General features: G+C 36.3%; 2 protein-coding genes across 5 annotated transcripts; one reads left to right on the forward strand and one right to left on the reverse strand.

The window, feature by feature from the left end:
- Positions 1-1703: 1703 nt before the first annotated feature.
- On the reverse strand, positions 1704-9749 carry LOC127838563 (uncharacterized). Of its 2 annotated transcripts, none has more exons than XM_052366376.1 (2): positions 9601-9749; positions 1704-5461 (listed from the first exon to the last, which is right to left on the reverse strand). In XM_052366376.1, exon 2 carries the CDS (start codon positions 5372-5374, stop codon positions 4310-4312), a length of 1065 nt encoding a protein of 354 aa, XP_052222336.1. In that variant the 5' UTR covers positions 5375-5461; positions 9601-9749; the 3' UTR covers positions 1704-4309. The 2 variants fall into 2 exon arrangements, with proteins under 2 accessions (XP_052222336.1, XP_052222337.1); XM_052366377.1 differs by lacking the exon at positions 9601-9749 and adding an exon at positions 9261-9416.
- Positions 9750-11653: 1904 nt separating this feature from the next.
- On the forward strand, positions 11654-26168 carry LOC127838567 (WD repeat-containing protein 38-like). 3 transcript variants are annotated; one of them, XM_052366388.1, is made up of 10 exons: positions 11661-11782; positions 15982-16054; positions 17371-17476; positions 18290-18410; positions 18792-18908; positions 19427-19524; positions 20091-20171; positions 21603-21734; positions 23429-23626; positions 23822-26168. In XM_052366388.1, exons 3-10 carry the CDS (start codon positions 17411-17413, stop codon positions 23912-23914), a joined length of 906 nt encoding a protein of 301 aa, XP_052222348.1. In that variant the 5' UTR covers positions 11661-11782; positions 15982-16054; positions 17371-17410; the 3' UTR covers positions 23915-26168. The 3 variants fall into 3 exon arrangements, with proteins under 3 accessions (XP_052222347.1, XP_052222346.1, XP_052222348.1); XM_052366387.1 differs by lacking the exon at positions 15982-16054 and having other exon boundaries at positions 11654-11782; positions 17351-17476; XM_052366386.1 differs by lacking the exon at positions 15982-16054 and having other exon boundaries at positions 11654-11782.
- The last annotated feature ends 116 nt before the right edge of the window (positions 26169-26284 follow it).

Genomic DNA, 26284 nt, shown 5'->3' on the forward strand with positions numbered 1-26284 from the left:
GAAAGATGGGAGAGTCCATTAGGCATAAATGGGTTTTACGAGGTATGAATTTGTTCAAGAAGCTCTTCCGTGATTGTATCTAATAATTTTTAAACGTTGATGTAAAACGCATTAACCCATATATATAGCTTATTTTTTTTAAAGATGAAGTTTAATAAAATTTAGAAAATTCATTTGTGCAACCGTTTCATTTCAATGAAAGGCGGTGATCATAAATCAATTTATGCGAAGATTATACCACAGCTGGCGTGCTATGACTCACGTTTAGTGGAGGGCGGATCTTGTCAACTGAATAAACGGTTGCTGTCACACAAACACGAGGGGGTAATCACGAGATAGCGACGTTCGTGCCGAAAGAGGTATTTTTCGTCGTTTTATATCCTTTATTACTTTTGACAAAAAATGTAATGCCGCTCACTTTCCAGCCATATCATTAAGAAAGTGACTTGAGTTTTCTTCGTATTTATATTCGCAGTATATTTCGACTTTAGACACTAAGAATTTTCTTAGCGTGAGATGCAATTCGTGATCCCGCGAAGCAATTTCGTTGTTATGGCACACAACTGGTATCACATGATGCACAGTTTGTGTCAATGCGGATTTTAACCATATTTTGACCCCAACAAATTGTTGAATTCATATACAAATACTTATCGAATAAGAACAACATTTTGTCTTTTAAATAGTGAATTTCGAGTCTCGAACCAGACAAAATATGGCTTTGCATTGCTGCAATTATGTTATACAGGTCTCATAAAATATCTGGATCAATCGAGGACGGTATTTATTATTTAAATTAAAAAACCGCGACGATTTACTCCATAAATCAATCTTACGGGGGAGTCCGGGGATAGCCGATGTAATACGATTGCTATGATTGTAGATAGATTTCAAAGGACTATTCGAAGTATTCATGAGGGGCAGGTAACGGTGATATACACAAATCGATTATAGCTTGCTTTATAATGGAAATGTGTAAGAGGTGTCTTTTATGCATTGTTATTTTTCCGATTTGTTTGTTATTGGTGCGAGTCATCGGGACGACTGCCAATGACGTAAACCGCGTATAAATGAAAAGTGAAACCTCCTTTAAAGTACTTTTACAATTATCTTTACATTAGTTACCAAAATGTGTAATCCGCTTCAGGCGTGATTACTGCGCTATTTTACCTGGCGATGTTACACATCCTATTGTTTTTTTCTGTTGTTTTAGTTATTTCAAGATTGCGTAATGATTGAAGAAAAATCAAACATTTCAATTAACCAATGAAAAACGATTAAATGGACCTTTTAATTTTTTTGGCAGATATTGAAGTTTGTCATTTGTTGCTTTATATTGATAAAAATAAACATTTGGTCTAAAAAGCTCCAGTAAAAAAACAATTATAAAATCAAAGAAAGAAAAAAGTAACCCTCAACTGGGCTCGAACCACTGACCCCTGGAATAAAAGTCTAACGCTTAGAACACTCGGCAATTCGTGCTTATACAATGAGTGATTTATTTTATACTTTATATAAGCAATCCTCATAGTGTGACTGTCACAAAACATAACAACAACAACAACAGTCATCTCCAAATTATTCAATCGTTTCGCGTTGCGACGCTTTATAATTTTCAGGTTTTTAAATCGTCAATGCATATAATGGATATTTTAGAGCATGGTAAAAGTTCAGTATTACGGTTTCCTCAACTGCAACGAAAATTTGCGAATCTTAAACATCTTCTTTTATTTTGTCAAGATACCAAAACGTGAAAAGGTTCCTTTAATCTCATATATACATGAACACGTACTGGAGTAGTTGAATTAAATTTGAAATGTCTATACAATACTGGACCATTAATTCATCACAACACTACGTGAAAACTTAGGTCACCGCCTTCAAAAGTTTTATTAAAAGCAATTAGTGTTAAAACCGGCGTAAAAGCATACCGATTCCCACACCACAATAATCAGACGACACGCACTTGTGAACATAAGCGTACTAGCTTTGCAATATTACGATTATACAGCAATAAAAGAGAACTAGAGTGAATTACCATTCAATAATGCACCGTCACAAAATTGCAACGCCCTAAATCAAGATGCAAATCGTCAGATGAATTCATGTTTGTTGACAAGATTCACGATCATGCATAATTAAGTGTAAATTAATGCCCAAGGCGCAAATGTATTCAACATGCATTTATCATTTATCAATGTAAGGTATACTGCAAAGGAAACCGTTTAAAACTTGCTTCATTTTTTTTATTTCAAAATATAAATTAGATTCATTTGAATGACATACAAATTATAGAGTATGTATGGAGTTTGTGAAAAATGAAACGATATGATGCGTTACTGACCTTGAATACAGTCTTTGAGCAATAGATGTTAATATGACAAATTACATAATGCATGTGTTAAATGGCAAATATTATATACACTGTACCTGAAATAAGGAGTTTACATCTCATAATGAAATACGGTAAATGTAAATGACAGGATCTATAGACTTTCGCAAATAAACAACATACAGTTTATAAACACAAACAGGGTTTCATAATCTCAGTTGTTACCTGTAAACCTTCCTATGACGGAATTCATGATTAAAATACAACTATAACATTTTGTATCACACTACAGGATTATAAATTATATAATTAATTATCTATTGTTTGATTAATTCAGATAGACTGTCTGAAAGGCGGTAACTTTCAACAATCAAAGCGCTGAAGGCACTGAAGTTGTTCGCTATTGCATTATCTTAGACGCAACTCAGTTTTCAAAATTATGTTATAGATTTTTATATCGCAAGTTTGAGATGAACACAACCCATTCAAATTTATAAAGAGTGTGTCTTAAAGCACAGGTCGAGATGTGTGTGCACTGTTTATCCCCATATTTATGTTATTGAGATAACTTAGACAAAATAACAACAATATGTCTCATTTTTTTCACAACTGGTTGCTTCACTGGCAACTATCTTTAGAAGTTTGGTTGCCTCGCTAAAGAATAACAAGCAATTTCGTTGAATTGATTTCCCCCGCCAATATGCTTCAGGACACAAAAGTGTTATATTTGACACTCAAAAAAAGCATTTTTTTCAAGATACAAATGGCCATAACTCCGTTATTAATAGATGGTGTACAATGCCATTTGGCGTGCATCATCCTAGTATCCATATATATACTCATACCACGTTTCAATGAAGTCCGTCAAAGCACTTCCAAGATATGGCTCCGGACGGACGGAAAGAAGGACGGAAAGACGGAAGAACGGACGGACGGACAACGCCAAAACAATATCCCTCCGCCGATGGCGGGGGATAACAAGCCTTTAATCATGTACATGTTGTGTCATGTGTATCTAATACTTTATCTATTTTCTTAAAATTATTGAGCAACAATTTTACCTAGCAGACTGATTTGCAGTTATCGTCCCTAGCGTAGCTAAGAGCAGACTGACTTGCAAAACTGCCTCTCTAGCTCACAACTAAAAAGACTTTGCGCGTCAGTGAGATTTGTTTCGTTCTGATTCAGCTGAAGTTTCACTTTGTTTACCGGAATATAGGAATGTTTCTAATTCCATTTATTGCATCTATACTACTAAAATAAGTATAACAGTTTATGTCTATATGGCAACATTTCTAAATCAATCTATTGGAATGCTACTATTATGGTAACAGTTTTCCAGATGTAATCTAAAGCTTGCACTTAGAGGATTATATAAAACGAAAATGACTAAATCTCACTGAATTTCATCAGTCATTATATTAGTTATAATTTTTAACCGAATTAATTAGCATAATATAGCAAAGTCTACTTTACAACATACCAGGTGTCAAATTCGGAACTTCACGTGTGTATCCGTTAACCATAAAAATATTTTCATTATCATATATCCTATCTGTTAACTTAGTGATAATCGGTCACACAACACTGTGTCCTCACCTCACTCATGGGTACCAAATGTTGCCATTTCAATACAGTAATTGCAAAGCTTTGGCGGCGGGGCTAAATGTCGAAGGATTTAACTTTATTATTTTAGATCAAAACTCTACAGAACATTTGCAGCGGTCCTGTCCCCTAGACGACGGTCTCTGGTGCCAGTTCTGAGCGGAGAAGACCACAATGCAATGGAAGCTCTACGGTACTCTGAAGGACATGAAGGGCGCACGGCAACCTCAGCGCAGAGAGCTGGCGTGTCCATCTAAGTTATCGACAAGAAGAAGAACGAGGCAGATTAAAACTTCCTTTGACACTTTTAATCCTCGGGCATGAGTGTTATGGTCACTAGGTAGCTTTCGAACACATATCCTTGTTGATTGGTCACAACGGTTCGTCCTCAATGATGGTAGACATGGAAAGTTGCGATGGATGATATTGGCGAACACATTTATTGGTATTGGGATATTGGCGGATATTTGACACAATCTCACGGCGAACGGTCAGTAGACTGTGTATTCTAACCATAAACACTAAAATCACAAGTATACTCAGTAAATGAATGGCGTTAACCGACGTCCACACGAAGCGTATAAACAGACCGTCCAAGCCGTGCCACGAATGGTCGGATTGGTCAACGACGACATAAACTTGCGACGTTTGCATTATGAAAATATCCTCTTTATGGATATAGTTCAGGTATCGACCGAGCAGATACATGGGTCCGGTACGGAACATCAGGTTTATATATGGCGTGAAATACAAAACATCCGCCTCAGCCAGACCGTCGATCACGTGAGCCAGAAACTCGTGGTTTCTACTGGCTACGAAGAAGTTATTGGCGATCCCAAAAGGTTCGTACGAGTAGTTCAACGCCACCTTTCTGTCCCCTATTTCTTGATAAAGTTCTCCTATGGGTCGCTTACATTCGAGGTCGATATCGGCGTACGCACCGCCCATGTGATGGACCACTACGTAACGCGCGATATCCATACGCGCTATCCAGACGTCCTTATAGCGTTCATAGAGATGCAACACGCTCGGATAGCTCTTATTTATGAGGCCGACGACCATGGATTCGTTCCAGAGAATGTACATGAAGTCCGGATTCATCCTCTGCCAGGAATCCATATTTTGTATGTTTTGACGGAAAAATTCTATGTGATCTTCAGACGCGTTGAGAAATATTTGATGAATAACTTTTGGAACGGAGGAACGCACGTTTTCCGCGTAACTAATGTGATGGAACCGCTTGCACAGGTTGAAGTTGAAATTTGAATGAATTACGAACTCCCGGGTCACGTGAAAAATCGTTTTGCCGTAAAGTAGAAGGAAGAGGCTAAAACAGAAACATAAAACCGCGATCAGTCTTTTGTGGACGTAGAGCTTGGCTTTAGCAGCGCCGAGCAACACTTCCGGTCTGTGAGTGGGTCGCAATTGGATTCTCATGGTTCAGGTGTTCCTATGAACTCTCGTGTAAGTTGTCACTCAGGATGGAAGGATGTCCACATTTTGGCTGAAGCGACGGCATGCCTACTGAAATGTAAAGCAATCAAATACACGTCAGTAAAAATGTTAAATTGCAAATCTGGTATATTTGACGACCACAGAAATAACACTATGCATAACCATATGTAGATTCAAATAAAATAAAAAGAACACAAGAAAACGAAAAGGAACACACGTTTTCTTTTTCTTATCACAACATTTGTTATAAAGTATTTTGATACGGGCAGCGCTTATGATTGCTATCGGATAATGTCGTTTACGATTTCTTATACATACTAGTTTATGCATTATGCACGTGGTTGTGCAGTGCTCCTTTCTATGTTAACCCATTTATGCCTAGCGTCTAGAAAAAGGCCTTGGCAAACAGCGTAGACCCAGATGAGACTCCGCATCATGCGGCGTCTCGTCTGAGTCTGCGCTGTTTGCTTAAAGAAATTTCTGTAAGAAATATTATAAATATGGAAATAAATATACAAGACATCCCTATTTTTGGAAATAAATTGATCCGATTTAGAGGGAAGGGAGAGTCCATTAGGCATAAATGGGTTAACCAACTTGGACAAATGAATATAGGAGTGGACGCATTGTATCCTAAGTTAATACAAAGTGAAACACCAGCAAAATTATAGTACCAAATCCCATATCCAAACTTAATACAATTCAAAAACAATACTACAATTTTCGCATCACATGATTTATCCAAAGTTCATACAACGTGAAAACAATACCACAATTATCGTATCACATGCTATATCCAAAATTATTGCAAGGCGAATAAAATAGCACAATTACCGTATCACATGCACAGTGATACACGCACCTTATTTAGCTCATACATCTCCTATTTTTTCTTCGTTTTTGCCAACACCTTATACCATACGTCCAGTAACGCATAAACAACATATTTGCATATCCTTTTTTTTTCAATGCAGATCACGTTTATATTTTATACCTACCATACAAAACTGAAACCTGATGCTAGTATCATACAATATCCGTTACGTTCTGCCCCGATTACGATATACATCTTTCCGCGCTGTTTGATAAAAACACCTTACTATTATTCAAAATAAAACTCGCACCTGACACCACATGACATACCGGGACCGTGTGTCATTGTCCTAAATAGTGTTCACTTAAACATGATATGTATTGATGATAGAACGTGGTGATGATACTGTTCAACATTGTCCACAATAGTGTCTAGTAACTCGTGGTGATGATACTGTAGAGCATTGTCCACAATAAAGTCTAGTAACTCGTGGTGATGATACTGTACAGCATTGTCCACAATAGTGTATAGTAACTCGTGGTGATGATACTGTACAGCATTGTCCACAATAGTGTCTTGTAACTCGTGTTGATGATACCGTACAGCATTGTCCACAATAGTGTCTAGTAACTCGTGGTGATGATACTGTACAGCATTGCCCACAATAGTGTCTAGTAACTCGTGGTGATGATAGCGTACAGCATTGTCAGCAATAGTGTCTAGTAACTCGTGGTGATGATACTGTACAGCATTGTCCACAATAGTGTCTAGTAACTCGTGGTGATGATACCGTACAGCATTGTCCACAATAGTGTCTAGTAACTCGTGTTGATGATACTGTACAGCATTGTCAACAATAGTGTCTAGTAACTTGTGTTGATGATGCTGTACAGCATTTTCCACAATAGTGTCTTGTAACTCGTGATGATGATACTGTAGAGCATTGTCCACAATAGTATCTTGTAACTCGTGGTGATGATACTGTACATATTTGTCCAAACTAGTTTCTAGTAACTCGTGTTGATAATACTGTTAAACATTGCCCAGATACTGTTTAACATTGTCCACAATAGTGTCTAGTAACTCGTGTTGATGATACAGTATAGCATTGTCTACAATAGTGTCTAGTAACTCTTGGTGATGACACTGTTCAAAATTGTCCACAATATTGTCTAGTAACTCGTGATGATGATACTGTTTAACATTGTCCACAATAGTGTCTAGTATCTCGTGGTGATGATACTGTTGAACATTGTCCACAATAGTGTCTAGTAACTCGTGGTGATGATACTGTTAAAAATTGTCCACAATAGTGTCTAGTAACTCGTGTTGATGAAACTGTACAGCATTGTCCACACAATTGTCTAGTAACTCGTGATGATACTGTAGAGCATTGTCCACAATAGTGTCTAGTAACTCGTGGTGATGATACTGTTAAAAATAGTCCACAATAATGTCTAGTAACTCGTTGTGATGATACTGTTATACATTGTCCACAATAGTGTCTAGTAACTCGTGGTGATGATACTGTTAAAAATAGTCCAAAATAATGTCTAGTAACTCGTGGTGATGATACTGTATAGCATTGTCTACAATAGTGTGTAGTAACTCGTGGTGGTGACACTGTTCAAAATTGTCCACAATATTGTCTAGTAACTCGTGATGATGATACTGCTTAACATTGTGCACACTAGTGTCTAGTAACTCGTGGTGATGATACTGTTAAACATTGTCCATAATAGTGTCTAGTAACTCGTGATGATGATACTGTAAAGAATTGTCCACAAAAGTGTCGAGTAACTCGTGTTGATGATACTGTACAGCATTGGCCACAAACGTGTCTAGTAACTCGTGATGATGATACTGTACAGCATTGTCCACACTAGTGTCTAGTAACTCGTGATGATGATACTGTAATCATTGTATACAATAGTGTCTTGTAACTCGTGGTGATAATACTTTACAGTATTGTCCAAACTAGTGTCAAGTAATTCGTGGTGATGATACTGTACAGCATTGTCCACACTAGTGTCTAGTAAATCGTGGTGATGATACTGCACAGCATTGTCCACACTAGTGTCTAGTAACTCGTGGTGAGGATACTGTACAGCATTGTCAACAATAGTGTCTAGTAACTCATGATGATGATACTGTAGATACTTAAATTCTCCAAACTAATGACTAGTAACTCGTGGTGATGATAGTGTAGAGCAGTGTCCTCAATAGCCTCTAGTAACTCATGGTGATGATAGTGTAGAGCATTGTCAACAATAGTGTCTAGTAACTTGTGATGATGATGATAGTGTAGCGTATTTTGTCTGTTCGTTTACCAGGTAATTAACATTTTAAACAACATCTGATTGAATGTATCTATCTTTCTTTCTTACAACTAAACATGAAATGTTGTCTTAAATTAAATGTAATATGACTTAAGATACTACACGTAAACCTAAAGCATACGATTGTAATAAGATTATACAAACATAAATTAACACATAATACCGGTATGCGTTATATCGCTGATCAGAGTATCCTTAGTATGATAAAGAATAGGTGCATTGTTTATTTTCTATGGTTCACAAACAGACTACGCGTCTTTTCTTTGCGATAGTAGCTTCTACCGTCAGTAAGTACATTTATGTACAGGTAACGCAGGGAACGAATTTCATTAAAATTTTATTTGAAAGAGGACATTCTATACGCCCTTATACACGTGTGATTATTTGCAAAGTGTTAGTCTATCATATTCTTTTATACGCCGAAAGCGAAGAATGAAAATGCAAATTCAGACATAATCGTATTATAAAATTACAAACGCTCTGTTATTAGTACACGTGTACTGCGAGTATAAAGTAACAGCGTGCAAATACGGACATAACCATGCTAGAACTTATAAACGTTCTGTAATAAGTACTGTACACGTGCAATGCGAGTATAAAGTAACATCGTGCGTTTATGGTAGCACAGCAACAGTAATATCTTAGTAATAACTAGTAAGCAATAAAATACAAACATGGAATGTGTCAAATTATAATACAAATACCGCAATCTTACCTTTGAACTGATTAAGGTTGTTCTAGAAACCTTTACAAAAGTGATACAATCATTCAAACCATTTCACTCGCAGTTTAAAATCACATTTCAGTGTTTACAACTGTTAATCGACACCTGAATAAAGCTGAAAAATAACTCGCTTGTGCGAATCAATGAACTGGAAGGCGCCCATTGATTAGCTTGCCCAAGCTTAAACCACCGTACGTATTCAATACTTTGCTTCCAGTTGACAAAGCAAATAAATGCAAGTTGCTTGACTACAGATCGTTAAAAAGAAGCATCGATAAAAACAAAAATTATTGTTTACTTAAGCGTAATATATCGTAAACTTGGTACTTACGGTGCATTTTGATAAAAGACCGGTAAGGTGTGTCCAAATATTGTCCCTCTTAGGTTAAACCACGTTCATATTTAGGCACAGCGGTAGCTTCGTTCATTGTGCATACGGTCTTGTTAGTGAAACCCGATCCGTCAAGTGTTCCACTGCGTGATTTCAGTCACATGCGAATCACGAAAGACTAATATTTACCACACTGTCTAGCGTAACACTAGCATAGCTCATGGACTGAATGTTGTTCCTAGGGGACCAGTGCTTATCATATTTTTTAGAGCGCTCCGAGAAAACAGGACTGAAGGGCATTTTCTTAAAGTGTCATCTCAGACTAGCCTGTGCAGTCCACACATGCTAATCAAGGACAACGCTTTTCGTTTGTATGTATTTTGTTCGTTTTAATGAAGTATTTTCTATACGAAATACAGTCGAGGCGGATAGTGTCGTCCCCGATTAGCCTATGCGGACTGCACGGGCTGATCTGGGGTGATACTTTACGCAAATGCATTAAGTCCCGTTTTCCCAGAGCGCGGCTAATATACATATCACCGACAACTTCTCATCCGCGTCTGACATATTTCGTTTTGCTAAACCTGGTAAAATCCATTAATTAAAAAAAGTTTGTGTATGTATATAGACTTAATGCATATAAATGTGCATTTTGTTTTTCATTGATATAAAAAAATCTGCGGAAACAATGAAACATGTAATATTAGAACATGTTATATTAGAACATGTATATTGCTATGTTGATACAAAAAACGGACATTGTAGTTATAATAAGCATGCCATCATGCTCATCAATAGTGACAAAAGGTTTACATGAAGCATTAGGAGCTGGTTTTTAACATCGGACGGATAATGGTGGAATGAGCAACTGATCTCGGGTTTATGTCATACCCGATATGCGGCCGGTGTTAAAATACATATCGTTAGTTAAAATGTGTACTGTGTCCCGTCAGTCAGTCGCCTTTACATGTCTGGCGTAATAAAAAAAGTGTATATCTAACTATCCAAGCCATTCCATGCAACATGTGGTTAACAAATTCAGCATCATCTGAACTTTTTTTTTACATTTTAGTGAAGTTTGTTTAATCCCTTACAATAATCCCCGTCACCATGGGCATATAATCCTCCCGATTTCAATGCAGACATTGTACATTCAACGAATAAAAGTACGTGCTTGTAAAATACCACGCCGTATAGTACAAATTATGTATGTTTTACTTTAACTGTTGCTTGAAACCATTGTCTCTTACCGGTATACATAGTTATTTACCGCATAACAAAATGGAATGGTCAATTGCCTCAAGGCATTCTTCTGCCAGGTTTAATTACTTTAAGCTAGTTGTATAAACGCATGATCGAAGTGTTACCGGATAAGCGCAACATGGCAGAATTCGAGTAATGTAGCTTTTTAAAATAAACTGTCCGAAAATTATCGTCGTTAATTATTAGCTAAAAGACGTATGTACGAATATTTAGAGTCACGAAAAATACATTTTTACGGGAGGGGGGGGGGGGGGAGGGGGCGGGTGGGGGCAGAAAATTGAGTGTCCGAAAAATCAGACTTATCACGGTCGCTGTAAAAGCTAGCTCGTATATACGTAGCAAGGGAGTATAAGTGCTACTTCATTATACTTAAATTATACAGCATTTGAATATAGGAAGTTGCTAGCTGTGTGTTCGCGTGAGTTTTTGGCGTATAGCACGTAATTGTAGTTAAGTTTTCTACCGGATGGTTATGGTTAGATATCCCGCTCTCTATTCTAATCCAAAAGCAATTTTCTGTGCTTTTCGTGCATGTTTATACAATTTATATTGGTAAATTTATATTATAATAAGGTTTCCCAGGTTCATTTAAGCAGTAGTATAAGACATGCAAGTAATTCTTAATAACTGGGTTAATTTAAAATGTCATATAATACTTTCATATGTAAATTATGTATTTCTTTCCGAGAATATATTCAAAATTCTATGACAATCGTGTTACTACTTACGACAATTCTAAAATTCATTTGGTACGGGAATTTGTATCTTTGCAATTCTTACAAAGCAATTATATTGCAAAAGCGACGAACCGGATGTTTCATATCTGTTTCCAATGTAAATAACGAAAGATGTGAGGAATTCGAAAAATATCTTAAAATCTTCTGCTATTACGCATTGAATGATGTCGAATGAAATTCATGTGAGTGGTCTGATAATCAAAATAATTGCTATTTTTTGGTCGCCCCGTCCAACCCCAAAGAAAAATCCCATGCTACAAAAAAGCCAACTGGTCAAAAATCAAATAGGAGTTAAACGATTTTCATACTAATTTCAGAAAATGTAAACACACAGACCCAAACTCAGCCTGGACTGACTTTAAGACTGAATTTCATAGACTCTGTGACTTGTACATACCAACGTAAAATGACCAAGCATAGACAAAATCTCCCCTGGGTTACCATGGACATATCCTCCAATTATCGTAAGTCGACCGGTTAAGGAAACAAGTAAAAGAATTTCTGAATATAGGCAACAAAATGCAGCAATATACTACTTACCTTCAGAGATTTATTTAATTCCCGTTAAATCAATGTAAAAAATGATTATTTACAGCATGTTTTACTACGCAAAGCCAATAGTTTCATACACAATACAAGAACATTTACTCCGCGCGTTGTTTACCTTAAGTCGATACGTCACATCCCGGAAAGGGACAGCACTCTAGTGGTAATGGATTAGGCCAACTTAACTTAAAACTTCGCTTCTTTGAACAATTTTAACAAGAACTAAAACAGTAAATATATATTAAATATGTTTTCAATATTTTATAAATACAATTGAACATGTTTCTTTCACTTTTCTTAAGAACAATTTTCACTCTTCTTTAGCACAGCATGGGCACATAAATGTTGCACCTCTTCTGATGACTTTAATTTCTGTACAAAATGACAGGTGTACCCAGTGATTGCAGGCTCTATTGTCACACTGTGCCCATTTTACAAAAGTCGTTTGAGATAAGCCTGAAGAGAAAACAATTTAAAAAAATCACCATTAAGAAGAGGTCTGAAAACCAATTTAAAAAAAAAGCTTTGCCTTAAATTTACTACGATTTACTACTACTATTTTCCGATATGAAGCGCTGTCAATGAAAGTGTTATGTTAAGATCGTCTGCTTTACATTTCAATTTTTGTGGGAATTTAATAAAAAGGACCAATAAAATGTATGGGATATAATTAAATTTGTGTAATTTTAGCTAAATTTTTATTTTGAAATGCAATTTTACCTGTTTTTTCCTCATTTTGTTTTTATTTGTTTTTGTTTATAAGCGTAGTTATGTCACTTCATCGAAATACTCGGAGCGCTTGCGTGTGACGTCATCCAAATGGCCGCGTTCTTAATGTAAACAAAGTGGTCGAAATTAGGTCATGGTCGACTTACGGTAATCCTACGATACTTAGACAAATACGTAAACGGGACAAAATGTATGCTAGACTTAAAAAGAAAAATGAGCCCCCCCCAGTCAAATCCCCACTTTAAGACCCTAAAGGTGATCATCCAACGAAAAATACGTAACTCATACTGGTCGTACTTAGAGTCTGTTATCTTCTCAGGAGATTCCCAACCAGGTCAAAGCAAAAAATTCTACAGCTTTGTAAAGCATAACAAATCTGAAAACTGTGGAGTAGCACCCCGTAAGTCTGAAGGTCAAACTTTTACAAATGCAAAGGACAAGGCAAACATTCTCATCAAACAGTTTGAGTCTGTCTTCTCCAGACCACAACCATTGAGCCTAAAGCAAATGTGCAAATGTGTACTAAACCCACCCTCTCACAGTATGCCCCCTATTACAATAACGGTTGACGGCGTTGACAAACTCCTGGCAGGCCTAAACTCCAATAAAGCTCAAGGACCAGATCAAATTTCACCAAGGGCCCTCAAAGAACTCCACAGTGACAGGGGGTTTTTTTACTAAGAAAGTGACGCCGATAATCGGCGTCTTCCCCAACCAGAATTGTTCACCTAAAACTACCATTCCCCCTCCAAAAATATAATTTTTCACCAAAATATAATATTTTACCCTCAAAGAAATGTTTTTTTCTTTCTTTTGGGAAGTCGACACTTATCCTATTTGTACCATGTACAACGATCTCGCTCTCTCTCTCTCCCGACGAACACTCAAATCTGGGAATCCCAGTGATTCTTTATATAGCTCTTAAATTACGTCATGGAAACCGGGCAACTAATCGTAATAATCATGTGACTATTTTACTGGATTCCGGTCTTGCGCGAGAAGGGTGATTCGTCAATTAATTACTGGAAACCAGTCGAGTTTTCATCCGGGTTATGTGAAAGCTAAGATGGGTATAAACGTTAAAACAGAAAAAAAGTATCACAATTGGCGTTCATACATGAACAAAATAAAACGTTCGGACTCGGAAAATATTAATTGCGTTGACGCATTTTTTAAGAATGAATCATCAAAAACCGTTGAAACACAGCAGGATCCGGAGGTACAACATCGATTAATACTGTCGGATTATTGTGAAAGTGAAAAGAGACAATCGGCAGCTGCCGCACCTTTCCCTTCCAATACTGTAGCAGATCTAGATCGTCAACCCATTCATCATGAAATTGAAAGCACAATATTGAAATCGTTCCCCGGCCCCAGTTGAAAACATTTCCCATTATTAGATCTACCCCTGCAACTTTATTTAGGACTTTGACTTTAATATCATACTTGTTCATGTGTTTAAGAACAAAAAGGTCAGAGACATGTCTCTTTTTCTAAAAAAACCCTGAAGTCTGTAGGCGAGTTATAGACATTGAAATGAACAGTTTTTATTTTTTCCCCAAATATGTCTTTTTCGCGCTTGATTTTCCCCTTTTACCCAGCGTCCAGCGTCTTCCCCTTTTTCTAAAAAAAAACCCTGAGTGAAATAGCCCCCATCCTCACTCACATATTCAGGTTATCGCTAGAAACAGGTATTGTGCCCGATGATTGGAAGAACGCAACCATAGCTCCAGTATACAAAAAGGGTCATAAATCTGACGCCAGCAACTACAGACCAATATCCCTCACTTGCATCTCTCCCAAACTTATGGAGCATATCATTGTCTCAAATATGATGACTTTCTTTGATAATCATGATATCCTCAGTCCCTTCCAACATGGTTTGGTCTAAACGTAGTTGCGAAACTCAGCTGTTGGGTTTTTCCCAAGAAGTCCTTGACATCCTAGACAGTGGACAACAGACTGACATAATTGTGATGGATTTCTCAAAGGCCTTCGACAAAGTCTACCATCACAAGTTAATACACAAGTTAAATAACATGGGAGTTGACTGCAATGTCTCCTCATGGATTAGGTCATTCCTGAGCAACCGTAGCCAAAGGGTTGCGGTTGAAGGTCAAATCTCTGACAATTTGCCTGTGTTATCCGGAGTCCCCCAGGGTTCTGTTGTCGGACCCTGCCTGTTTCTGGTATACATTAATGACCTGCCAGAAACCGTCAAAAGTAAAACAAGGTTATTTGCGGATGACACAATAGTTTACCTAACAATTAAGGGACAGACAGACGCAAACCGACTACAAGAGGACTTACTGAGACTTGAAGGCTGGGAGCGGGACTGGGCAATGGAGTTCAACCCAAATAAGTGTGAGGTACTTAGGATCACACGCAAAAAGAACCCCACTATCTTCAATTACACTCTACATGACAAAATCCTAAAATCCGCCGATACTGCGAAGTACCTTGGAGTAACCATCTCAAAAGACCTAAACTGGACACATCACATAAACAACACAACCTCCAAGGCAAAAAATTCCCTAAGATTTATTCAGAGAAACATCAAAACTCAAAATAAGAAAATCAAAACCACAGCCTACTTCACATATGTTAGACCTCAACTAGAATACTGCTCTGTAATTTTGCACCCTTGGCAGAAAACTCTAACTTACAACATCGACAGTGTCCAAAGAGCTGCGGCTAGATATGTTTGTAGCAACTATAGCTTCCAGAGTAGCGTTACTCATATGCTAAATGAGCTTGGTTGGCCCACCCTAGAAAGCCGCAGACTCCAAACCTCCCTCATCCTCCTCTATAAAATTCAGTACCACCTTGTTTACGTTGACCATGACCACCTCACCCCTACCCGAAACTTGAACTTCCTGATCCCCCATTCCCGTACACAGTACAACCTAAACTCCTTTTTCCCGAGAACCATAAGACTTTGGAATAGTCTCCCATACCAGGTCAAGTCCAGTCCCAGTCTATATATCTTCAAAGATAGGCTGGTGACAGTTACAGTTTAGCCACCCTACTATGTTTTTAATCTTGCACACTTTTATCCATGAACTTTTATCTGTTAATCTGCACTAATATTTTATTCTTAACACAGTTTTCTTGACAGCGCCTCCCAATCATAGTCAGGATTGATTGTTCGGGAGTAACAAGTAGAAGAAGTAGAAGAAGTAAGAATAAGAAAATATGTACAACAAAACTCTCCAAATTATTCAATCGTTTATGCAACGCTTTATGTCCATATAATTTTTAGGTTTTTAAATCGTCAAAAGATGCATATAATGGCTATCCCGGTGTGACCCAAATTCGACGATATAACAGTTACATAAAGCAATATTTAGCAAATAATGAAAAAACTTATATAGCAAAAAATAATAATTTTTAACTCGGCTGTAATTCTTTGAAATGATTCCAAGACAATAATCATCCATTTAAATTTAAACCGATAAAAATAGAACATCGTCAAATTTAGGTGTCGTCAAATTTGGGTTATGGTAGGATTATTAGACCATGGCAAATGTTCAGTAATACTGTTTCCTCACAAATATCATAACTTAACCGAAAATTTGCTAATGTGAAACAACTTTTTTCAATTTTGTCAATTTACCAAACCGTGAAAAGATCCCTTTAAAATCAATTAGCCTTCTTTCCTATTGTTTCATCCATTCCTATAGATTCATCCTCCCCCTTATTTTGGTAATTATGACATATTTCTGATAAAACTTATGTTAGTTATGCTTATTTAAAAAAATCTTTAACATAGATGTTGTATTTTGGTTAAAACATGTGAATTTTGATTTTTTTGGGGAAAAAAATAAATTTAGGTATAAATTAAGTAAAATCGGCTACCCATGCTGTGTGAATACCAATAATTATGAAAATATTCACGTTTTAACAGTATTTTAGTGTTTATTAGTCTATAAGAATATTTATTAAGTGATTTATATCAAAATTACTTTAAATTTTTTATGTTTTCCTATAAAAATGATGACTGAACAGATTGATAGGAAAGATACCAACAAATCAGGGTTGCTAGGGTGCCCACCTAGAATTGGCCTGTTACTAAGGAAATATCTGCATTGTAAATTATTTTGCCATACTTTTGTGGGGAATAATATAAATTGTTTAATTAAATGTCTCACTTGTGCTGAAAATCTTTTCATTCAGCAGAAAAAGTCAATTTCACTCTTAAGTGGCTGAATATACAGGAAAAGAGGCTATGCATATTATAATTTATCGATAATTGGTATAATAATTATGGATTCACTACAAATGTATTCATATTGATTTTCATTTTTCTTAAAAAAAAATCTGAAATAAAACCTGTCCATCAAGTTTTTTTCTATTATGAGTACCTGACCGTCAATAATGTATACTACAGTCTCAAAATTCAATAAGTTGAATAACCTGTGCCATCCCACAACAATCTGATTATCTTGTTAGATCTAATTTGTTTTCATTTTCAGATGGTTGTATTTCTTTCCAGATAAAATGATAAAACTTGAATATCTCAGTTGGTAGACGCAATGTTTCGCGGACCTAGAGATTTCACTAGACTGGATTTGAAACAGTTTGGTGGGCATAAAGATGAGGTATGTATGAAAACATAAAATATGGAATCATATACATCATCTTAAAATATTTCTGGAACTGCAAGTTATAATTCTATAAATAAACAGTATATTCTCAAATAAAAGCCCACTCACCCTTAAAAAAAGTAGCCAGTGGGTAAGTTAAATCTCTGACTGAAATGTTTTAATAACGAGCTACACATTCAAATAATTATTTAGTAGTTTAGTGGTATTTTGAAAGTTATACCATTATTTTGCCTCAAATAAAAGGCCACAGTCCACTTAGGAAAATTTATGGCCCTCTGGGCATTATTAGGGAATACATGTATATGGTTTATTAGTTTGTCATTTATAATATCCAATATGGCATGATTAGATCGCCTATACAATTACCAGTGAGTCTTGTGTATAGATACAAATTTGTAGAGTATACAGTAATCCTAATGTGTCATTTCCACCCTTTATTGAGGAATTTTTTAAGGTAAGAAAATATTGCATTATATGTAAAGCTACTACAACACTGAGTCAACAAATTACAAAATACAGCACAGACTCGTCACGGACAACACCTTTAGCTTTTATGGAATGTTTTGTTTAAAGTGAATCCCTTCTTAGCTAAAATTCTGTTAAGGCAAACAAGTATTTCCTTATTAGCCTGTGCAGACTGCACAGACTAATCTTGGACAACACTCTACACATGCATTTAAACCAGATTTCTCTGAATACGACTCATATTTTAAAAGGACAAGGGTTTTCTTTCTTGGCAGGTCAACGGTGAAGCTCAATTGTTGTGCACATTATTGTCATTCAAACCCCTCATGATTTTCTTGGTAGGTCAACAGTGTGGCGTTCTCCGCAGACTTCCAGATCATGGTGACAGGCTGTGATGACCAGCGTGTGCGTGTGTTCAACGCCTCCACTGGTCAGCTGATCTGCAAGCTCAAGGGACACACCGGTAAGGCTGAGAGTGACAACATCAATTTTAAAACATTAAACCCTTTACAACTGAGATAAGTATATATAAGCATTTGTTGTCACTTAAAAAGTTCAATTTAATTTTAGACTTTTTTTTACTAGATTCAACTTTTAAAGGCTTTGATTCAAACCCTTAGATTCTGATGATCAGCAAACAGCATAAAACCTGAGCAGACAGCGAGTAACTTGCAGGCTGTTCTGGTTTTATGCTGTTTGCACATAGCCATTTTCACTTAGCTTCTAAGTGGGAAAGGGTTGACAGCGCACTGCACAGGCTAATCTGGGAAGACACATCACGAACTTGAAGTAAGCCCTGTTTTCCTGTGAGGGACTTGTTGTGATTTATCATTCTTGGTTGCAGGGGCAGTTAAGAGTGTTGGCATAGCGCCTGACAGCAAGACCTTTGCGAGTGGCTCCTATGACAAAACTGTACGAATATGGCAAGTCCGAGACGGGACATGCCTTCATGTTCTTCAAGGTAATTGGATGGAAATTAGAACTTTATTGATAAGATTCAAGACAGAAGTAATTATTTTAATATGGTCATTACTATTTGTTTTGAATTTCTCTTTGGCTTTCAATTTCTTGAAGGGTCACAATAATGCTCACATCATTTTTGCTTGTCTTGACTTTCACATTGGGTTGAAAATTCTTTGAGGATCACCGATTATTGGCTTTTGATATTCATATTAAATATTAAAGTAATTTCTGTTGTTTGGCTGAGATTTATGAGGGTCTTTTTTTTAGTATTAACACTTTACCACTCAATATAATGCCTAAAATAATCAAATTTAATTTAAGACCTTTCTTAATAGAGTCAAACTTTTAAGGCTTCACTTCCAACCCTAAGGTACTGATGAGCGGCAAACATCAATAAACCTGAACAGACTGCCATTTGCTTGCAGGCCGTTCTGGCTTTATGCTGTTTGCACATAGCCATTTACCTCGCTTTTAAGCGGCAAAGGGTTTAATATTTTGTTTCTATGATATTCACAGGACATACTAAGAGTGTTGAAACTGTCGTGTACTCTCCAGACTCCACTCGAGTCTGCTCGGGATCCTGGGATAGGACTGCCATACTGTGGGACGTTCAGGTACACAGTCACTACAGTTACACCTTACTGCCTTACTTTACGATGTATTATGCGCAGTTTTAAAACCCCAAATGTCAATTTAACAAGTTGGTTTGCGTTGTGTGTAAAGTGCTGTCCCAGATCAGGCTGTGCAGTCCTCAAAGGCTAATTAGGGTAACACTTTCCGCTTTTATGAAAGTTTTAGTTTAACCCTTTAAATGCGGGAACCGAATTTTGAAGGCCTTTGCAAACAGTTTGGATCCAGATGAGACGCCACAGAACGTGGCGTCTCATCAGGATCCAAACTGTTTGCTATTCTGATAGTATTCTTTGAAAAAAATCGAAGAAAATGCAAATTTTAGAAATTCAGCAGATGACATTTTAGCAGACGACAAATTTCCCAGCATGCAAAGGGTTAAAGGAACTCCTTTCTAAACAGGTATACAGTCTAGGCAGAGAGTTTTGTCCCTGATTAACCAGTGCAGACAACTCGGGCTAATCTGGGACGACACTTGATGCACATGCATTAAGCCCATTTTCCCACAACATGGCTCATGTTATGATGTTCATAAAAAATTTGTTTCCAGAATGGCTACTTACTGAAGGTGTTTGAAGGTCATGAAAACCTTGTGCAGTCAATCGCCTTCTCTGCAAGCGGAAACTCATTGGTAACTATGGAAACAAAACTGTTAAAATAGCGTTTCGTTCAAATGAATTTTTCTATATTAATAAATGGGTGACTCATATATATATATAAAATTGCAGAAATGGTTAAAACTGGATGAAAACTCAAGTAGAGACAAGGGGTTTTCAGCACTGTCTGCACCTCCGGAAAACGGAGGCATTCCCAAAGCAAACGAACCTGATCCCAAACCAAAATTATAAAAAAAAAAACATTTTTTTTTTTTTTAGAAAGAAGTGTCTTATGACTTAGGATTATTAGATTATTAATGTTCCAACTTGTCCAGCTGATGTCTATCATACCAACAAGCACTGCTGTGGTTGAGCAAGGATTCAGCACCATGAACCTGCTGTGCTCCCCATTACGCAGCACATTCACACAAACCAAACTTACTCATCTGATGCTTACGGCCATTGAAGGTCTAGACCTGAATGACAAAACGTTGGAGGAGCTGTGTGAAGCTTTCAAAAACAGAAAACAGAGAAAAATTATGCTGTAACTTGTGTGACTAACCAGTGTTTGTTTAGGTCAAAAATATCTGCTATAAGTTTTTGACTGTACAGTTCTTATCTCAGAGTGTAACTAACTGAAAAACAAAATTGCAGTACTTGAATAAACGTTCAACATGCCCAATATTGCATGTGTTTATAGAAAGAAGACACAATAAAAAAATATACAGAACTTATTTATAAAACCACTGACTTATTTAAGCATGATAATTCACAATGTTTTCCCAAAATGAGCCGTTTCATTGAAGCAAAAATTCCCAAAATGGACAATTTTGTTGATAAAAAATTCCTAATTTGGTCAGACTCCTTTTCCCAAAATAGGCAGTAAAACCCCTGAGAGATATAACTGTGAAATATGAATATTTATTTAAAGAGTCTGAGCATTAAAAAGTTGTCTTTTCCCTCACAATACAATGAAAACTTTGCCATTGGACAATGTATTTAAATCAGTGCAGTTGTCACTGTTAATTTATATTTGTGTATTTAACCAATGGAAATAAAGGTTTCCATTAAAATGTTTCATGCCAACTTAATGGATTATAGTTCAAGACCAAGACATTTAGTGGGTGTGAGGTTTGGATAAAAACACTTGTATTTCTTATTTACTCACTATTTATTAACCCTTTCTCACTCGTAAGCAAAATGTTAATGGCTACCTGTATATGCAACCATAAAAAAAAACAGAACAAACTTTGAGTAACTTGCAGTATGTTCAGGTCTTATGCTGTTTGCTCATTATCAATATCTTAGGGTTGGAAATTAAGCCTTTAAACTTGAATCTGGTACGAAGGGTCTATAATTTAAATTGATTTTCTAAGGGACTACAAATGGGTCATAGTGCGTATCAGAGTGGTTAAGGTTCAATACTGGTTTATTGCAAGGCAAGTTTTTATCCCACACTATTGCAGGCGACTGGTTCCTGGGACTTTACTGTGCAACTATGGACACTGTGGAGCCCAGACGGACGGGACAAGGTCGTGGTACTCAAGGGTCACCGTGGTAACGTTCATGCTGTTACATTCTCAAAGGAAGGCATGTTGGTATGATGATGCTTTATATTGTAGATTTAAATTCTGTCACATTCTTGTTGGAGGGCATGTTGATGTTAACAATATCGTCAAAAACCTATTTTATGTACTGTTGTAGTTGTAAACTCCATGCATATATTTTTTACATTTTTAGTAAAAAGAAGTATCCCGTATTCGCATAGTATCGACCCTCCTTAATGTATAGTGCCTTTGACGAAAAACCTTAAAAAGTGCTGGACTGTAAATGTTTTTCAATTTTTAGCTTGGCTGTTTTCGGAGAAAACCCGAGGTATTGTCATAGCCAGCTCGTCCGCCGTCGTGCTAAAACCTTAACATTAGCTCTAAAATCAAAGTGCTTCCACCTAAAACTTTGAAACTTCATATGTTGATGCACCTTGATGAGGTCCACACGCCACACCCATTTTGGGGTCACAAGGTCAATGTTCAAGGTCACTGTGACCTCTAATATAAAACTTAAACATAGGCTCTAAAATCAAAGTGCTTCCACCTACAATTTTGAAACCTCATATGTAGATGCACCTTTATCAGTTCTACACGCCACACCCATTTTTGGGTCACTAGGTCAAAGGTCATTGTCACTGTGACCTCTTATATAAAACTTTAACATAGGCTCTAAAATCAAAGTGCTTTTCTTCTGACAAGCTTTTATTTATTCAAAACTGCACCCACAGTCGAGCGTTGGCACCCGCTATGCGGCGCTCTTGTAAGAAGTTTAAATTTATTTGCTGTTTATTAATGACTATTACGACGATCTTTCTCATGATTTCCGGTTTTCATTTGAAAGTTCATGTAGGTCATGTTTATTTCAGGCCAATATTATGATTACACACACATAGCGGTGTTATTTAGTTTTAAGTTTTTTGGTAGGTTTATCAAATGTTGTATAAACTGTTTATTTGTGAAAAAGTAATTTAAGAAAAACATGAACAAGGGTTTCGTTTCTCCAATAAAAACTATATATAGAAGAACATGCACATAGAAACAAACCTTTGAAACCAATCAGAAGGGCCGATATTATGAGAAATGATACTGATTGCCACATGGGTCTTAGTCTCGCCAGTATTTTGGCAAAACATTACCATTTTTAATGCAGTTTTTGTTGTTATGTCCAAGAATACACATTAAATTATAGACCGACGTATTAAACATGTATGTTTGTCAATCTTTTCACTTGAAATATTTAGATCTTATCATTATGAGGGCTACTTGTGTTACATGGCATGATGTAATATTATTTTAATTGTACAACTGTATCAACATGTTATTAACTACTGTTTATGATATCAGAGTCACTAATTAAACCCTTTTTTTAAACGGCAAAATTCTAATCTTTAATACAAATGATGACATTTTTACTTTTTAAGGTGTTTAATATCTGAATGAAAATTTGAATCTGGGGCAGATGTACAAAAGACTAGGTCCTATCCTTAAAAATAAATTATGGATGAAACATGGTCAGGATGTTTATCTTAACAAGGACCAAATGTTTTACTTATCATGCTTGAAACATGGTCAGGATGTTTATCTTAACAATAAAAAAACACGTTTAAATCTGGTCAAGTGTGGTTAATAACTGACTCACCTGGTAATGTCTTCATATTTGGTGCCTGTGAACTCAGGTGAGCACAAAAGGGGCATTATGACCCTCTTATTTAACATCTGGGTGACTCGCAAACTTTTTTCAGGCGTCAGGTAGCTGGGACAGGACCGTGAAGCTTTGGAACCCCCGTACTGGCAGGCTCATTCACACGCTGGTCGGCCACACAGGGTGGGTACAGGCCGTGGCATTCTCCACGGATGGCATATACCTGGCCAGTGCCAGCGATGATGACACTGTGCGGATATGGGACGTTGTCACGGGCAACTGCATAAACACTCTTGAGGTACTCTAGGTCCTAGGATTGAGTCAATTTATTTCTAGGATTCCTTTTTAAGGTTTGATGATTTAATATGTATTTTCAAGTGTTGATGTTTTATTAATAACATTGTTATGGGTTATGATATATTTGTTTACAATATCAAATTAATGGTATCTAGCATTCATGTGGATGATTTATTTTTTTTCGATATATTTTCAGGGGCAGACGGATGTTGCCCAGCAATGTGCTTTCACACCCGGTGGGGCATTAGTAGCCTCAGGAGCTGCTGGTCTGACCTTGACCCTTACTTGATCCCTTTTACCATAACTTGACATTGACCTTTACATGACTTACCAATCGACCCTCACATGAATTTGACTTCATGTTTTACTTGACCTTTACCCAAAATAGCCCTCACCTAACATTGACCATTTATTGACCTTTACATGACCCTTGACCATTACCTGGCTTTGATCTTTACTTTGACTCTTACCTCACATTGAATTTAACCTGAGCTTTAACTGACACTCACATGACAATGACTTATAGTTTACCTTATGTCCTTATTGCAGGTCACATGGCATGACACATTAGGGGAAGGGGGGGGGGGGGGGTCAGGTATGCCTTGCACTGGATTTACGAAAATATACTGCTGACCAGACCAGAAGTGAAGTGCCTTGTTTTGAAGTGGACCTTTACTTTTTTTCGTGTGATTTTGGATTGAATTTGGTTTCGATTTTTTGTTTCAACAATACTCACCTGGGATTCAAATGTTTTGTTTACAATTCAGCCCTGAAATGTTATTGACTGCACAGGCTTATCTGGGACAATAATTTACGTTAAATCCAGTTTTACCAGAGCCTGACTTAATTTTTGTATGTTTGTTCATGGCATCGATTACAGCAGTACATGTTATTTAAATAGGGCATACAATTATAATTAATAATAACAGAATTTATTTCAATTATAATTAAAATATGACTAATTCTCCCTATGATGCAAATAATGTACATCACTCAATTTATTGATATTATATTTTTGTGTAAAGGTCATTGATATTTTTGTTTTGTTTCTCCAAAACTGTCACTAGTCCATAACGGTTAGTTATGTATGAAACTCATTTTACCTTGTATTTCTAGGTTGCTTAAAATGGTTTCTCAGTTTTGGTAAATGCAAATAGTCACAGTATGTACTAAGGTAGGAGATTAATAATTATTTATTAGACTGTTTTGCTTGATAAAATATGTGTTCTTCAAAGGTTGTCGCACTTGTTCAAAAAAATCGTAATATAAGATTTCTTGGTCAGTTCTCAGAAAGCTGTTTAGTGAAATCTTTACCACATATGTACCTGAGAGAAAACGAAAGATAACATTTTCCTTTCATTATCCAATGTTTTATTCTTACAAAAGGATTTAGTGTTTTCAAATTGACATGTCAAAATAATGTTATTGTAAAACAGACTCAACTGGTTCTAACTAGTAAAATGGACTAAAGAGTTTATGTTTAACCCTTTCAGCGCTGGAACCAAATTTTAAAGGCCTTTGCAAACAGTTTGGATCCAGATGAGACGCCACAGAACGTGGCGTCTCATCAGGATCCAAACTGTTTGCTATTCTGATAGTATTCTAAGAAAATGCTACTTTTAGAAATTAAGCAGACAACATTTTAGCAGACTACAAATTTCCTACGAGGGCTCAATATTCATTTAAGCTAAACCAAAATAGGTTTAAATTAATCAAATAGTGTTCAAGTATTTTGTTTATACATTTTATATTGGGTACCCTTTTACTGTATTTTTGAACTATGTTGTATTAACTATTAGGAAATTGTGTAAATGCTTTGACTTTTGGGAACAAACAACTGAATTTTATGTAGAACTTATGATATGAAAGTTCATCTATAGACATTTAAATTGTCCTGGACTTTATGTATCTTTTTATATGCAAAGTCCAAATTTTAAGAAGAACTTATGATATTAGTTATTAAAAACATACATCTTAATTAACGATTTCCTTATAAGCTTTCAGAATGTCCCAAGAAACTCTTTGTTTCCTACCGGTTTCACCGGAGGGGACTTATGGTTTGCGCTTTCTATGTCTGTCTGTCTGCGAGTCTGTTTGTCACACTTTTCTGGATCCTGCGATAACTTAAAAAGTTCTTCATATTTTTTCATCAAACTTAAAACATGGATAGATGGCAATATGGACATTATGCATGTCATTTCATTTTGTTCCTACGTCAAAAATTCTGGTTGCTATGGCAACAAATATATAAAAAAAATCTGACAATGGTGGAGCCGGTAGGGGACATATATTGCTTGGCAATAGTCTTGTTTAAACAAGGTTGTATTGTTATTTGTGTTTGTATATATTTTTATTTGTTATTTATGAAAAGGCATGACAGAATAACTGTGTAAATGTAATCATATTTATAGTGCTTCAGTAACTACATGTATTAAATTGCATTTATTTTAATAATGATTGTTCATAATAGTTTGCATTGTACTATATTTTATGTTGCATTTTTGTAATCCAATAAACCTTATGCATCATATATGCATAACACAGATGTTTTTTGTCACTTTATGAAACCCTGTTTAACACAAAATGTTTTTGGTAACACCCATCCAATGACTGTTGCCTATTACTGAAAAAAGCATACACTAATTTTCCTGTTATTTCT

This window comes from Dreissena polymorpha, chromosome 7 (assembly GCF_020536995.1).
Source record: "Dreissena polymorpha isolate Duluth1 chromosome 7, UMN_Dpol_1.0, whole genome shotgun sequence".
NCBI lineage: Eukaryota > Metazoa > Mollusca > Bivalvia > Myida > Dreissenidae > Dreissena > Dreissena polymorpha.

What these genes read in the sequence shown, in the direction of transcription:
- LOC127838563 (XM_052366376.1), bottom strand. Translation starts at nt 5,374, where the DNA reads ATGAGAATCCAATTGCGACCCACTCACAGACCGGAAGTGTTGCTCGGC.
- LOC127838567 (XM_052366387.1), top strand. Translation starts at nt 17,411, where the DNA reads ATGTTTCGCGGACCTAGAGATTTCACTAGACTGGATTTGAAACAGTTT. An exon ending in CAAGCTCAAGGGACACACCG is followed by an intron (nt 18,411 to 18,791) that starts GTAAGGCTGAGA and finishes TCTTGGTTGCAG; the next exon opens with GGGCAGTTAAGAGTGTTGGC. An exon ending in ATGCCTTCATGTTCTTCAAG is followed by an intron (nt 18,909 to 19,426) that starts GTAATTGGATGG and finishes TGATATTCACAG; the next exon opens with GACATACTAAGAGTGTTGAA.